Source organism: Hordeum vulgare, chromosome 3H, assembly GCF_904849725.1.
Source record: "Hordeum vulgare subsp. vulgare chromosome 3H, MorexV3_pseudomolecules_assembly, whole genome shotgun sequence".
Taxonomy (NCBI): Eukaryota; Viridiplantae; Streptophyta; class Magnoliopsida; order Poales; family Poaceae; genus Hordeum; species Hordeum vulgare.
In genome coordinates, this window is record NC_058520.1 from 473,102,802 (window position 1) to 473,117,514 (window position 14,713).

The following is a 14,713-nucleotide window of genomic DNA, read 5'->3' on the forward strand; positions in this document are numbered from 1 at the left end:
TTGGCAGCATGATAGCATAATCTTCATATGGATAAAGTTATGGGCTACCATAAAACAAGTTAGCAGTAGCCAGAATCCTGCCTAATCCCAGCTATAGCTCAGTCTAAACTAAACTGCTACTAGCAGGCAGTTTCAGCCGCGACTTGGGAAACCGGCGCTCCAATCAGGCGATGCTCGATGCCCGGCCCTGCATCGATCGTGTGCACCGCCCGCGGAAGGATGCTTTTCGGCCGCACCCCCATGCACCTTGGCCGGGCTAAAAGTAGCTTTCCGCGGATAGGCGCTTCACTTCATTCACAAGTGACACCAGACTTTTTATTCCTCTTGCCCACCCTTTTGCCTTCATACTCTGTTACTCCTACTCGAGTCTGCACCGTACCCTGCCGCTCGCCATAAGCTGACAAATGGGTAGGAACAAGCCTACGTGTTGTGCGCTGGGAATTGAACTGGTCATTGGCACAAACTGTACCACTCAGCAGGGAAGCATTGTGTGTGCAGCTTTTTTCCCCAGCCGTTGAGTGTATAACCTTGGCCTTTTTAGGATTTATGGGTTAGAGTTAGATTAAGTTAATTGGAGTTTAAATAATCCTAAAGTATCCAAACATAAGGTTTTCTAAAAAAGATCATCATGGCTATTTTTTATTAAAATTAAACTACGGTTACATCGTTCACTAATTTACTGACAATAATGCGAGAAGATTCATCTAGCCAGGTATAAGTTAATCTATAAAGCTAATTGTATCAAATGCATTAAAAAAATTATCTCATCCAAGAGGTGTTAATTAAAGCTAGTTTTTATGAGGCCTACTAAAAAAATATTTTTCTCTTTCTATCCCACCAGCCAAGAGATGCTAAGCGCATGGTTAATAGTATAGCCAGATGTTGGCTATAAGCCATTGTCATGTCATCTATAACCCATCTTATAGCCAACATGCACAATAATTGCCATGTATCTATAACCCATCTTATTGTCATGTCATATGTAACCCATCTTATTGTCATGTCAGCTTTTTACCCCAACCGTTGAGTGTATAACCTTGTCCTTGTTAAAGCATCTCTAGGCGGAAATTGCTTTTTGGCTCCCGAGCTCTATGAAGGCCTTTAAATTCAAACTTTAGATTTCGTAAAAATTCGTTGTTATGACCGGTACAACGTACCAACGGAGGAGGCCCAATGGGCAGGGTTAGTTACGGGCTTAGCCCAAGTTATCTTAGCTATCTTAGAGTTCAAGTTATATTAGAGTCCAAGTTATCTAGGGTTTAGTGGAGGTTGTCCTCCTTTATAAACACATGCACCCTTTCGATATTAAGCAGACAATAAACAGTATTCTGTTGTCGTCTCACTCAGGAGACGGGAGCCCCAAACCCTAGCCGTCTCTCTCTCTCTCTCACTCCGCGACAACATCCAACCGTCGGCGCCGGCGTCCCCAACCTCGCAGCCCGCACTTCCACCCCTACAACCTACGTCCGAGACCTGGTAGAACCCTAGCCTCTACCAATTTGGCATCAGGTAGCTTGGGTTCGATGAGTTTGTCGGACCTTCCCACCACCACCGCCTTCCCCGCCACCTCGCAGCACCCGCCGCCGCCGCACCAGTCGCCGCCACCGGCCACCTCAGGTCCGGCCGCCTCCGGTACCGCGGCCCTGGCGGCCGAACCCACCCCGTCCTCTCCTCGACGGAGATGTCCTCGGCGATCCGCGACCTCACCCTGGCGGTCTCGAACCTCCGGACTTCCCTCCAGGCTCCGTATGCAACCCCGCCACCACCGCCTCCGCCAGCGGCGCCCTTTGCGCCACCGCCCCCAGCCACCGTCGCTCCCCAGGGCATGTCGATCACCCAGGTCCGGTGGCCGCCGTCGCCGTCCCCGCTACCGACGTGGATCGACACGCAGACCTACACGATGGCGCCGCTACAGCCGACGGTGTTGCAGCCACCCGCCCCACCTTCGTGGGGTTCGACGGGTACACTGATCCGTACGCCGGGAGCTCCGTCGTGCCGCAGCACTCTCCTTCCGCCGCGTTGGGTCGTCACGAGGTGACCTACGGGGCCTCGCCACACGTGCAGCAGCCGCCCCGCTTCACCAAGCTGGATTTCGCCACCTACGACGGCACCGTCGACCCCCTGAACTGGCTCAATCAGTGCAACCAGTTTTTCAGGGGGCAGCGGACCATGGCGTCCGACCGCACGTGGATCGCCTCCTACCACCTCCGTGGCGCCGCCCAGACGTGGTACTACGCCCTCGAGCAGGATGAGGGCGGGATGCCTCCGTGGGAGCGCTTTCCCGATCTGTGTCTCCTCTGATTCGGCCCCCCATACGTGGGAGCCGTCTGGCCGAGCTCGGTCGCCTTCCCTTCACCACCTCGGTGCAGGACTTCGCCGACTGCTTCCAGACGTTGGCCTGCCATGCGCCTGACGTCACGGCTCGCCAACGCGCCGAGCTCTTCGTCGGCGGCCTTCCCGACCACATCCGCATCGACGTCGAGATGCGCGACCCCCAGGACCTGCAGACGACCATGTATTACGCACGCGCGTACGAGCAGCGCGCCAACGCCCAGCAGCAGGCGTTCCCGGGCCACGGCACACGTCCCCTGACCAGCCCCGCCCCGGCGGCCGCCACCCCGACACGCCCCGCCCTGCCGGCCACTACTGTGGCTGCCCCCGCGCCAACACGCACCTTCGGCGCTTGACGTTGGCCGAGCAGCTCGAGCGGCGCCGCAAGGGCCTGTGCTTCAACTGCGACAAGCCGTATGCGTCGGGTCATACATGCGCCCGCCTGTTCTACTTGGAGACGGTCTACGACGCGGAGGTGGAGGCCCTCACCGTGGAGCTCGACGCCACCACACTCTCCGAGGCCGGCGTCACGAACTACGGGCCGGTCGACGCGACCGCCTTCGTCGTCTCCCTTCATGCCATGGTTGGCATCAAGACGGCAAAGACGATGCTGCATCCGGTGACGATCAACGGGAAGCGTCTCACCGCGCTCGTGGACACGGGTTCGACGCACAACTTCCTGTCCGGGGACGTCATGCGTCGCCTCACACTCCAACCGGCGGGCTCAGAGAAGTTCAGCGTCACCGCCGCCAACGGGGACAACCTTGCTTGCGAGGGGGTGGCGCGGCAGGTTCCCCTCCTCATCGGCGACGAGCCGTTCTCCATCGACTGCGTCGGCATTGACCTGGGCTGCTACGACTTCATCCTCGGCATCAACTTCCTGTCCACTCTCGGCCCCATCCTTTGGGACCTCGATGTGCTGTCCCTCATCTTCTGGCGCGAGGGCGGCCATCGTGTTTAGTGGACAGGCATCGGTGGCTCCGGCGCCGCGACCCCGCAGCTCCAGTTGATGGCGGCCTCAATGGACGAGGCGCATCACCTCCTGGCCGACCTCCTGCAGCAGCACAGCGACATCTTCGATGAGCCACATGGCCTCCCTCCCGCGCGGCCCTGTGACCACCGCATCCACCTGCCGCCGGACACGGCACCTGTCGCCGTGCGCCCGTACCGGTACCCTCAGCTGCAGAAAGACGAGCTCGAGCGTCAGGTGGCGGCCATGCTTGCGCAGGGCATCATCTGGATTTCGACATCGCCGTTCTCCGCCCCGGTGCTCCTTGTGCGCAAGCCCGACGGCACATGGCGCTTCTGCATCGACTACCGCGCCCTCAGCACCCTGACGTCCAAGGACAAGTTCCCCATCCCGTTGTGGATGAGCTCTTGGACGAGCTACACGGAGCGCACTTCTTTACCAAGCTCGACCTTCTCTCGGGCTACCATCAGGTGCGCATGCACCCTGACGACATCGAGAAGACGGTGTTCCGCACTCACCATGGCCACTTCGAGTTCCTGGTGATGTCGTTCGGCCTCTCCAATGCGCCGGCGACCTTCCAGGCCCTGATGAACGACGTGCTCAGCTCATACTTGCACCGTCTTGTGCTTGCTTTCTTTAATGACATTCTTATCTACAGTGCATCTTGGGCGGAGCACCTACAGCACGTGGCCATCATCTTCAACGAGCTTCGAGCGCATCGTCTTCACCTCAAGCGCTCGAAGTGCTCGTTCGGCACGACATCCATCGCATACCTGGGGCACGTCATCTCGGCGGATGGGGTAGTGATGGACGCGGACAAGGTCGCCGCCGTCGCCGCGTGGCCGACCCCGCGGTCACCGCGGGCGCTCCGGGGCTTCTTTGGCCTCGCCGGCTACTACCGGAAGTACATCCGGGACTTCGGCCTCATCGCCGCGCCACTGACGCGTCTCCTTCGATGCGGCGCCTTCTCCTGGGACGAGGAGGCGACTACGGCATTCGAGGCTCTCCAGCAAGCGCTCACGACGGGACCCATCCTCCAGATGCCGGACTTTGATATGTCGTTCGTGGTGGACTGCCACGCCTCTGGCATCGGCTTCGGCACCGTCCTCCACCAGGGCGAGGGACCGCTCGCCTTCTTCAGCCGCCCCTTCGCCGCTCGCCATCACAAGCTCGCGGCCTACGAGCGCGAGCTTATTGGGCTGGTTCAGGTGGTGCGCCACTGGTGGCCTTATCTTTGGGGTCGGTCCTTCCGTGTGCGCACGGACCACTACAGCCTCAAGTTCTTGCTAGACCAGCGCCTCTCCACAGTTCCGCAGCACCAGTGGATCAGCAAGCTCTTCGGCTTCGACTTCACCGTCGAGTACGGCCCCGGCCGTCTCAACACGGTCGCTGACGCCTTGTCCCGCCGCGACACTGAGGATGTCGCGGACGACGTCGCCATGGCTGGCACTATCATGTGCATCCGCTCCGGGCCATCTTTCACCTTCATCGACGACATTCGTCGGGCAACTTCGAAGGCGCGGACGCGCAGGGCCTGCGCCAACGCCTTGACGCCGGCGAGCTGGACGCGCCCTGGCACCTGGACGAGGGGCTGCTCCTACATGGCCGCCGTATCTTCGTGCCCGACCATGGCAACCTGCGCCACCAGGTCCTGACCTTGGCGCACTCTGCAGGGCACGAGGGCGTGCAGAAGACTCTCCATCGTCTCTGTGCTGATTTTTACATCCCCGGTGATGGCGCGATGGTCCGCGACTGGGTGCGGTCGTGCTAACGTGCCAGCAAAACAAGGCGGAGACACTACGATCCGCGGGTCTACTGCAGTCGCTGGACGTACCCTCCCAGGTGTTTGCGGATATTTCCATGGACTTCATCGACAGCCTTCCCAAGGTGGGCGGCAAGTCCGTCATCCTCACGGTGGTTGACCGCTTCTCCAAGTACGTGCACTTCATCGCCCTGGGTCATCCATATACAACCGCCTCCGTGGCGCGGGCCTTCTTCGACGGCATCGTCCGCCTCCACGGTTTTCCTTCGTCCATCGTCAACGATCGTGATCCCGTGTTCATGGGACATGTCTGGCGGGATCTCTTTCGACTGGCGGGCGTGAAGCTCCGCATGAGCACGGAGTTCCATCCTCAGACAGACAGCCAATCCGAGGTGGTCAACAAGGTGATCGCCATGTACCTGCGTTGTGTTACTCATGATCGTCCACGAGCTTGGGTGGACTGGTTGGCGTGGGTGGAGTACTGCTACAACACCTCCTATCACTCCGCCATGCGCACCACGCCTTTCGAGGTGGTCTACGGGCGCCCACCTCCGGCGATGCTCCCTTACGAGCCTAGGACGGCTCGGTCCGAGACGGCGGGCGACTTACTCCGCACCCGCGACGACATTCTGGCTGAGGCGCGCCAGCGTCTTCTCCAAGCACAGCAGCTGGCTCGGAAGTACTACGATGCTCATCATCACGAGGCGGAGTTCGTGGTGGGCAATTGGGTGTGGTTGCGCCTCCTCCACAGGACCACGCAGTCTATGGACCCGTGCTCCAAGCGCAAATTGGGACCTCGCTACGCCGGTCCCTTTCGTGTGCTCGAGCGTGTCGGCACACTCGCATACCGCTTGGAGCTGCCAGCTGGTTTTCGCCTCCACGACGTCTTCCATGTCGGCTTACTGAAGGCCTACCGCGGGGACCCTACTGCAGCGACGCCGGCCCTTCCTCCTACTTCGGATGGCCGCCTCCTTCCAGCTTCCGCACAGGTGGCAAAGGTGCTACATGCGCAGCAGCGTCGCGGCGTCTGGCATGTCTTGGTACAGTGGACCGGCCTGCCAAAGGAGGAAGCGACTTGGGAGAAGCTCGACGATTTCCGCCAGTAGTTTCCAGATGTTCAGCTCGAGGACGAGCTGTTTGAGAAGGCGGGGAGAGATGTTATGACCGGTACAACGTACCAACGGAGGAGGCCCAATGGGCATGATTAGTTACGGGCTTAGCCCAAGTTATCTTAGCTATCTTAGAGTCCAAGTTATATTAGAGTCCAAGTTATCTAGGGTTTAGTGAAGGTGGTTCTCCTTTATAAACACATGTACCCCTTCGATATTAAGCAGACAATAAACAGTATTCTGTTGTCGTCTCCCTCAGGAGACGGGAGCCCCAAACCCTAGACGTCTCTCTCTCTCTCTATCTCACGTCGCGACGACACCCACCCGCCGGCGCCGGCGTCCCCAACCTCGCAGCCCGCACTTCCATCCCTACAACCTACGTCCGAGACCTGATAGAACCATAGCCTCTACCATTCGTATTTTAAAAAATTCTGAAAAAAATACATAGATAGATGAAGGTATAATACACAAGTCTGTAAATTTTCAGAACAAAATACGTTGAAACAAGGGCTATGCAAAAAAGACAAATCTAAAACTTTTTAATACATGTTACTATTCATTATTTCAGATCATGAATTTGTCTTTTTTCATACAGGACGCGTTTCAAAGTATTTCGACCTGAAATTTTACACACACATGGATGGTATCCTTATTTAGTTGTACATTTTTTTCAGATTTATTAAAACTAAAATTTCCAAATTTTGATTTTTTTTTTAAAAAACATTCGGCCTTCATGGAGGATGAGCTCCAAAACGCCATTCTCATCTCTAGGAGCCTATATACTCCTCAGATTCTGTATACTCCGCACCATTAAAACGGTTTAAAAGATACCTTTTTTTGCATTTTTCGGTATGACTTTTGTTTGGGCATAACATGTCCTGTAAAATATTTCACCATTCTGATAAAACTGTAGAACCCTTCAAAATGTTTGTTAAATTATAAATGGATCCGTCTTAACCGCTTTGATCGCGAGAATTTCGTTAAGAACAACGGAGGAGTGCGCGGAGCAAGACGACGACCACAGGAACGAATGCGACGAGCAGACAGCAGTAGTTAGCTGACGACGATGGCGGCGACAACTAGCTAGCTAGGTCGCGGCGGCGGCTAACTAGCAAGCGAGTGACCAGCCGTAGCGGCCTGCTAGCTAGCTTGCCATGACCAGCCACAGTGACCTGCTAGCTAGCTAGCTAGCTCTCGGACGATGACGACGGCCTACGGCAACTCGCGGGGGCGACAGCGATGTGCGACAGCATGCAGCGACGACATTGAGATTAGGCCAGAATCGAGCTCAGTAAACCATGATGTCGGCTGCGAAGAAAATGATTGGGGCTGAAACCCTCCCGTCAAAGAAAAGAGGATCATTGAAAACCGAGCGAAATCTCATAGATATAGAAAAATGGGCTCGCGGATTTCGGATCTTATTTTTTTTTCAAAATAGTTGGATTTAAAGGATTTTTTCAGGATCCCTTAAACCAACGGTTATTTTACCGATGGCCCGATTCACGGGAGCTGCTAGAGATGCTCTTATTGCTAGCAGTAGGGTGTAGGGTCAACAATTTTCGAAGGTGCGGAACTGTGCAGGCTGCTGTAAGCTAATCTCCTAGAGTATACTGATGTACTGTTCAGATTGCGTTTTCTTTTTCTGAATGCGAGATCGGTACATTGCGAGTGAAAACTCATGTGCCTCGAGGGGGTGTTTCTTTTCAGGGACTTTTTGGTGTAGGGACTAAAAAATATATTTTTTAGTCCCATGTGAAAGAAACAGTAGGGATTTTTAGGAACTAAAATATGATATTTGGGACTAAAGAAAGAAGTCCCTATGGGAGGGACTTTTTTGGCAGTTTTTCCAACAGTGCCCCTACTTTTAGTATGTCATTTAATAACTTCTACTCCCTCCTATCTAAATATAAGTCTTTTAAGATATTTCACTAGGTATCTACATATGGAGCAAAATGAATGAATCTATACTCTAAAATATGTCTATATACATCCGTATGTAGTCTATTAGTTGAACCTCTAGAAAGACTTATATTTAGGAACGGAGGGAGTAGTATATTACTAGGGGTAACATGGTCTTTTTGCATGTCATTTAATGACCTCTAGTCCATGTTTAGTCATTGAAAAGAAACAGGTAGGGACTAGAGACTTTTTAGTTGGAACTAAAAAAGTCCTAGGACTTTTTAAAGAAAGTTCCAAAGATTTCTGCTTCCCTGACGCGAAAAAAAAAATAGAGGCCAATAACAGTCACAAATGGATCGAGCCCATTTTATCTATGAGAGTCACAAATGGATCGAAGGCACACTTGGCAGAACACTGCAGAAAGCATGCCACCGGGCTTGTGAGAGCGGCCCTGGGTCGGGTCCAACCAACCACGCCACAGCTCCACTCCCATGAACCACCCCAAGCGTCTACAGCCTGGTCCTTCCCTTACATTACACACGAGACCAAAAGTCGAGATCATCATGTGATCAAAACCGTGGTGTGCTCTGCTCAGATCTCGGATCCAGCCTACGCACACATGGAATCCTAGACAGACCGGTCCCTCGAACCGTGGTCCTACGCCACTCCGGCGGATCACGCATCTACGTACTCCTACATTTTAGTCGTAATTTCCTTGGCCATTTCCGGTCATAACTACGTTATCGTGCGAGCAAGCAGCACACATGTTTTTCGTTTCCTTCCCCGAGTGCGAGGGAAGATCACAAAGAAAGAGATCGCCGCCCGTGAAATGCAGCGATCACCGTGCATTCATTGGTTGCGCAGGCCCGAAAGAAGGGTCGCAGCTAGTAAATGTGAAGCTGTCGGTACAACCGTACATGTCATTTATGATGGGAGAGATGCAATGATTTTAAAGCTCCCGTACTGCCATCGCACGGCCATCCGTCACTTTAATGGCAACAGCAGACATGCAGGACAACAATGTGGGTCAAACGGCAGACCTGATTGCATGTCCAAAATATGACCGTTCAGAAACATCCAACAATCGCTCAAGCAGCAAAATGTATTGTACTAGCACCCACTGAGGTAGAAGCAGCTCAATTATCACAATCCATCTCAATGCAGTACCAGTTACTTACTTAGAACATCTTGAACGGGCGTGTTTCGACCGGCGTTCAAAAAAGAATTTACAGCGTACGATTAGCTTTTTTTAGGACGTCAACGAGCGCCGCCTCCAACGGTCGCAGCATACTTTAGCGTACGCGCGGCGCTCCAGCAACCGCTGCAAATACGCACCTAAAACTTGTCCAACACGTTAAATATATAGTCATTGTCGTCGCACCAACACGATAAAACATATAGATAATATAGATAATATACCATATAGATAATAAAACTAGTCCAAACACATAGATAATAAACTAGTACAACACGACTATAATAACACTAATCTCTTTATTTCTTAAGGCTTTATAATTAAATGAGGTCTTACTTTGAAGTTGATCATTCAATTTTGATCGAGTTAACAATTTTGTAATGAGTTCTCTCATTCATTTTAAATACACTATGCTCCTTAATTTTAAAGCTTCTTCCGTCAATCCTTTGTTATGGCATTGAAATCTCTAACTTCTTTTAAGCTATCCCTTTTTAAAGCTCCTCATTCAACTCTTCAGTTTTGATTGATACATAATTGGTTGAGTCGTTCACTGCCAGCATAATACATCGTCCAACAATGTAAATAATTTTCTTAAGTTTTTGTACTAGTTAAAAGACACCCTTCAATCATACGGTCAAAAAAATCCACCAAACATCACAACAATTAAAAAAACGATACACTCATGAATGATTTACTACGGATTGGACATACCAAACATTGTCCCGCTAATCACTTCTCCGATTTAATCACTTCTCCGATTTACACCGTTGGCCTAATTTTTTCCTAATCTGTGATCATAAATTGACACATCCATCGTAAGCATGATTCCCGAAAGTATGTCCTTAGGACTAGCATATCTAATAAAATAATACACTTCATTGTATCCCCACACGCCAAACCAACTAATACGTATTTTTTTCCAGAACATTAAAAGAATTACATGAAACATGTACAACCTCAAGAATATAAACGACACGGCAAAGCACGCACTGCCCTTCTAGTTATGAATTAAGTGTGGTATGTCCATTGACCTCTTGAGCAAGTGAAGACTAAAGTCGCTGAACAAATGAGGTTCACATAATTTACACGAGCCTTTCACCTTCACGGTATATGAATTCATTCCTCCCGGATCAAATTGGTTGGCTCGCTCAGAACGTACTTTGGTAGCTCGTATTTGGCACCTGCAGCAGAGTTTCCCAGGTATTGGTTTTTGGTTCTGAAAGCATGTGTGTGGAGAAGATGCATGAGATACAGGTTTTCCCTTTTTTACCTCTTTCATCGTAGCAAAGTGTCATGTCAGGATTTGAGACTATGATGCCAGCACTGTCTACTATAGTTTGCGAGAGAGACAGATCAGCTTCCGCAGCGGCCCGAAGTGCATCCCAGATTTCTGAATGGAAAAAGGATGGTAGTTTTAATGCAAAAAATATAATATCTAGTGTTTCTTCAACTGGTTGTAAGCAAATTAAGGTTGTGTTATGATAAAACAACAAACATGTATAATATGAGAACACAACAGTCAATATATACACTAACCATTCGCTGGACCAAACAAATATAACATATGCTAAGTGGTGAGTAAATATTTCAAAAAATTGCACGGTCCATCCCAACGATGAAGGTGCAGCACTACAGGAGATTTGTACCACTAAAATCAAGGGCCTGTGTCAACTTCTGTTTTTCAATCCCTTCATATTTGTTTCCTGAAGGACATTTTTTTTGGCAAATCAAGAACTATAAGTTGACATTCCAAATTTAGCATCAACCGTGGACTAAACTACCAAACAACAGATCAACACTAATAATTGTGCATGTATTTCTAAAGTCTAATGTAACAACCTGCATACGGATTTCAGTGTACAGAATCCGCATACAAATTTAGTAAAGTCAGGTTAAAATTCAGAGAGGAAAAAATCCCTGGTCCAGCAAGCAATATAAATTGATGGCAGATAAATGTTCACAACCAAAAAATTAGAGTAATACAGTACCTTTCTGTCCACCATAGTGAGGAGTAGTGTCCCAGAATTCTTCACGCATCTGTTTGAGCTCTACCGGGCTTATTGATTGTGTGTGCTTCCAAGGCTTTGGCTTTTTCAGCTTCTTACTGCTGCCTGAGATCAACAAAAAAAGTTAAACGTTAGTAACTGAATATTTCCAAATGCAGTCACAGGATATCAGCATAAGTAAGCACTGCGTTCATCTTAAACTGAATCAGGCTGGTAATAAGAGTACACAAATCGGCTTCCAAGAACTACTAACAAAGCTTTTCAAATTTCAACAAAGCTACTCTTCTACAAGCCCATTTTGTCGGTGAGTTTGATTTTTAGATGCCTGTTTTATATCAGTCAGTTAACATCCTTCATTTGCTGAACCTTGCAATACAAATTTCATCTTCAGCACCTTGATATAGCAAGTTTACAGCTTGCTGAACATTTAAATTAGTGTAACTAACAGAAAGGATGTGCACCAGGATCAGGCAAACGATTAAATCGTGCCATTTCATTTAATCACTACTCCGTATTAGAGAAAAGTAGTTGGACGAGCTCAAGTATTAGACGAGGACGAAAAAGGAACTGCATGAGAGTGTTTCCTTTTGCTATTGTCATCTCACTCCCATTCAAACATGCTCATGGACTAACACTGATTTTAAGGCCATTTTGCCTAATCAAAACAGGCATATTTCCAACTTCTGAACCCCCAAAAGGAATATCTTTCCTCTAGCAATAAAAAAACTTCATTTCAATATGTTTTTCGTCGTGTCACATCTTGAATAATGTCGCTAGGTACTCTGTCCTACGGAGCAACAAATCGACAGTCCCATCGCCTTCCACGATAATTGTATATGTTCTCCTCACTAACCGGATGTTAAACCTTTTACATCGCAGTGCAGATGGAGAACAGATCACCTATCAATTGGCTTTTCATAGCACACATATACTCTCTTCACCAGAAATTGTAACACTGATATGTTGATCATGGTGATATTAACACCTCTTCTATTCCAATCATTGTTTAATTTGGCCTTAAGAGTTGGGTTAACTGCCAACATGAGCAGAATTATCGCAGCCACGCATCATCAATCGAATCTGCTAAGCAACGAACACCAGGCATGGCGGAGTCAACATAACAATCACAAGCGACATGGCAAAAAAAAACGATGACATTAGGCCAACTAGTTGGTCTACTTCTGATAGCGGTTCTGGGGACCAAATCAGCAAATTGCCCAAGATCTCAACCATTAACCCACGCCTAAGAAAGCATTGACAGAATGGAGAAAGACAGGTTAAGAGGAGAGACCGTCAGATTTAGGGGTGGATCCGGCGCAGCCCATGGCGACGGACGATCAGAGGGTCATCGGCGGCCCCCCTTCGAGAAGCTCCTGGAAGCGGAGGTGGCTCACGCGTAAAGGCTCTGGACTGCAGGGTCGACGCAGGAGAGGGAGGTGGACTGAAAACCGAAAGCGGAGCTGGAGTGGAGGATGGACGTGTCAGCCTGTCAGGATGTGGCTATGCTAGCCAACAAAACCTAGTGCGAGCATAGCTGGTGGCCATGCGGTGGTGTGGTGTTCTTTTTTTTTTTTCAATACCCAAAGCTTGCATATCATTGTATTGAGATAGAAGAAGATTGAATCAATATGTAAGATGGTACAACACATGACAACATCTCTTCCTAATCTCCCCTAATAATAAAGCCCGCAGCGCTTCCATCGTACGTTGTCGGTCATTTTACAGAAAAGCCCTCGCAGTTTCAGTTAATTAACCCGCAGTCCAACTTTAAGTCAGAACGAACCGTTTTCTGTCCTTTTGCAGAAAAGTCCTCACAGTTTTAGATAATCAACCCGCGGTCCATCTTTTAGTCAGTGTCGAACCGTTTTTTTTGCATTTTACAGAAAACTCCTTGATGTTTCACGTAATCAACCCGCCGTCCCTATTTAAGTCAGCCGAAACGTTTTTTTGTTTTTTTAAAAAAACCTGACTTTTCAGTTAATCAATCCATATTTTATCTAAAACAAAATTATCCAAACCGTAAACATATTATATATGAAATTTGATTGAAAAAATATGTAGAATCTAAATAGGATGTTATTTTTAGCTGTTAAATACTTCTTAAATATTATTTTTGGTGCAAACTTAATCTGTAATGCACTGTCTTTTTTTTATCTCTTTCCGACGACCATACGAATTGCAATAAATATCCATTAAATTAAAATCAAATTGAGAGGAAAGAAAACATCGTTAACCACACATGCACACCTTTGGAAAATCTCGTGGGGAGAAACAACATATTTCTCATCTTATTCCGAGTGATTGTACATTCAAACGTGTTTTCGTTGTGTGAGCAATCAGGCCATCGTCGACAACACAAATGTGCTAATATATTACGTTCAAAGCGTGTGTTATTTTCTCTTCCGTTGCAACGCACGGGCTTTTTTGCTAGTAATAATAAAACGCGGAGCGCTTCTGCCGTCCGTCATGGCAATTTTACAAAAAAACCCTCTGTTTATTGGTATTCAACCCGCAGTCCTTTGATAAGTCAATTGAATCGTTACGGACAAGAGAAAAGAAAAAAAAACGCACGGTGACCTTGCCTTGCATCTCCACCTCCCACGCATCTCCACCTGTCGCGCGCCACCGGCCCCCGCCGCAGTCCCCATCCCCGCCACGCGCCGCCGCAGCCGTCCCCTACCGTGCCCCGCTGCAGCCGGCCCATGCCGCGGGGGGAGAGGCTTTCCCGTCCGTCTGCCCCTCCTAGGGCCCGATGCACCCGATGTCGCGCATTCGCGGACGCGAGCCGCCGCCCCCGCCGTCGCCGTCATCGGGAGGATGATACCGCCGACGGTCCCCGCCGCCCCTGCCGCCGCCCTCCCCGCGGCCACACCACCACCACCAGCGCCGGGCCCGTGACCCGCTGCCCTCGCCGAGGCGCAGCAGCCCCGAACGGCCGCCGCCCCCGCGCCGATTGGACGAGAAGCCCCTCCCGCCGGCGGCGGCCGCGCTCGTCGCCTGCGCCGAGCGGCGCTGGCGCACCGACGTGCTCCTCGAGGCCGGCCGCCTGGCCGCCCACTATCTGGTCGCGCAGGGCGTCCTCCCCGAGCACGTTCTCCACGCCCGGGAAGACCCCAACCCCAAGCAGCACCACGTTCTCCACGCCAGAGACGATCCCAAGCTCGACAGAACTCGTGCGATCTGTGAAGTGACTGAGATTCCCGGTGATCCTCCTGGAGAACATGCTTGTGATTCTCTGCCTGATTTAGTTGGTCAGATGAGCCAACACGCATATTATGATCCTCCAGATAACCAAGTTCGAGATAAACATGCAGATGAAAACCAACATTTGGAGGATGATCAGGTACTTCTAAATCAGGGTATTGGCATTCATGATTTAGATAAGAACTACCAGAACAACGAGCAGATGCTTGTAAATCAGAGAGCCAATGAGCATGGACA

The 14,713-nt window shown here is 50.2% G+C and overlaps 1 protein-coding gene across 1 annotated transcript; it reads right to left on the reverse strand.

The window, feature by feature from the left end:
- Positions 1–10,091: 10,091 nt before the first annotated feature.
- LOC123440204 (ubiquitin domain-containing protein 2-like) lies at positions 10,092–12,812 on the reverse strand. The gene is made up of 4 exons (XM_045116773.1): positions 12,564–12,812; positions 11,255–11,377; positions 10,537–10,656; positions 10,092–10,447 (listed from the first exon to the last, which is right to left on the reverse strand). Exons 1-4 carry the CDS (start codon positions 12,595–12,597, stop codon positions 10,383–10,385), a joined length of 342 nt encoding a protein of 113 aa, XP_044972708.1. The 5' UTR covers positions 12,598–12,812; the 3' UTR covers positions 10,092–10,382.
- Between the last annotated feature and the right edge of the window lie 1,901 nt (positions 12,813–14,713).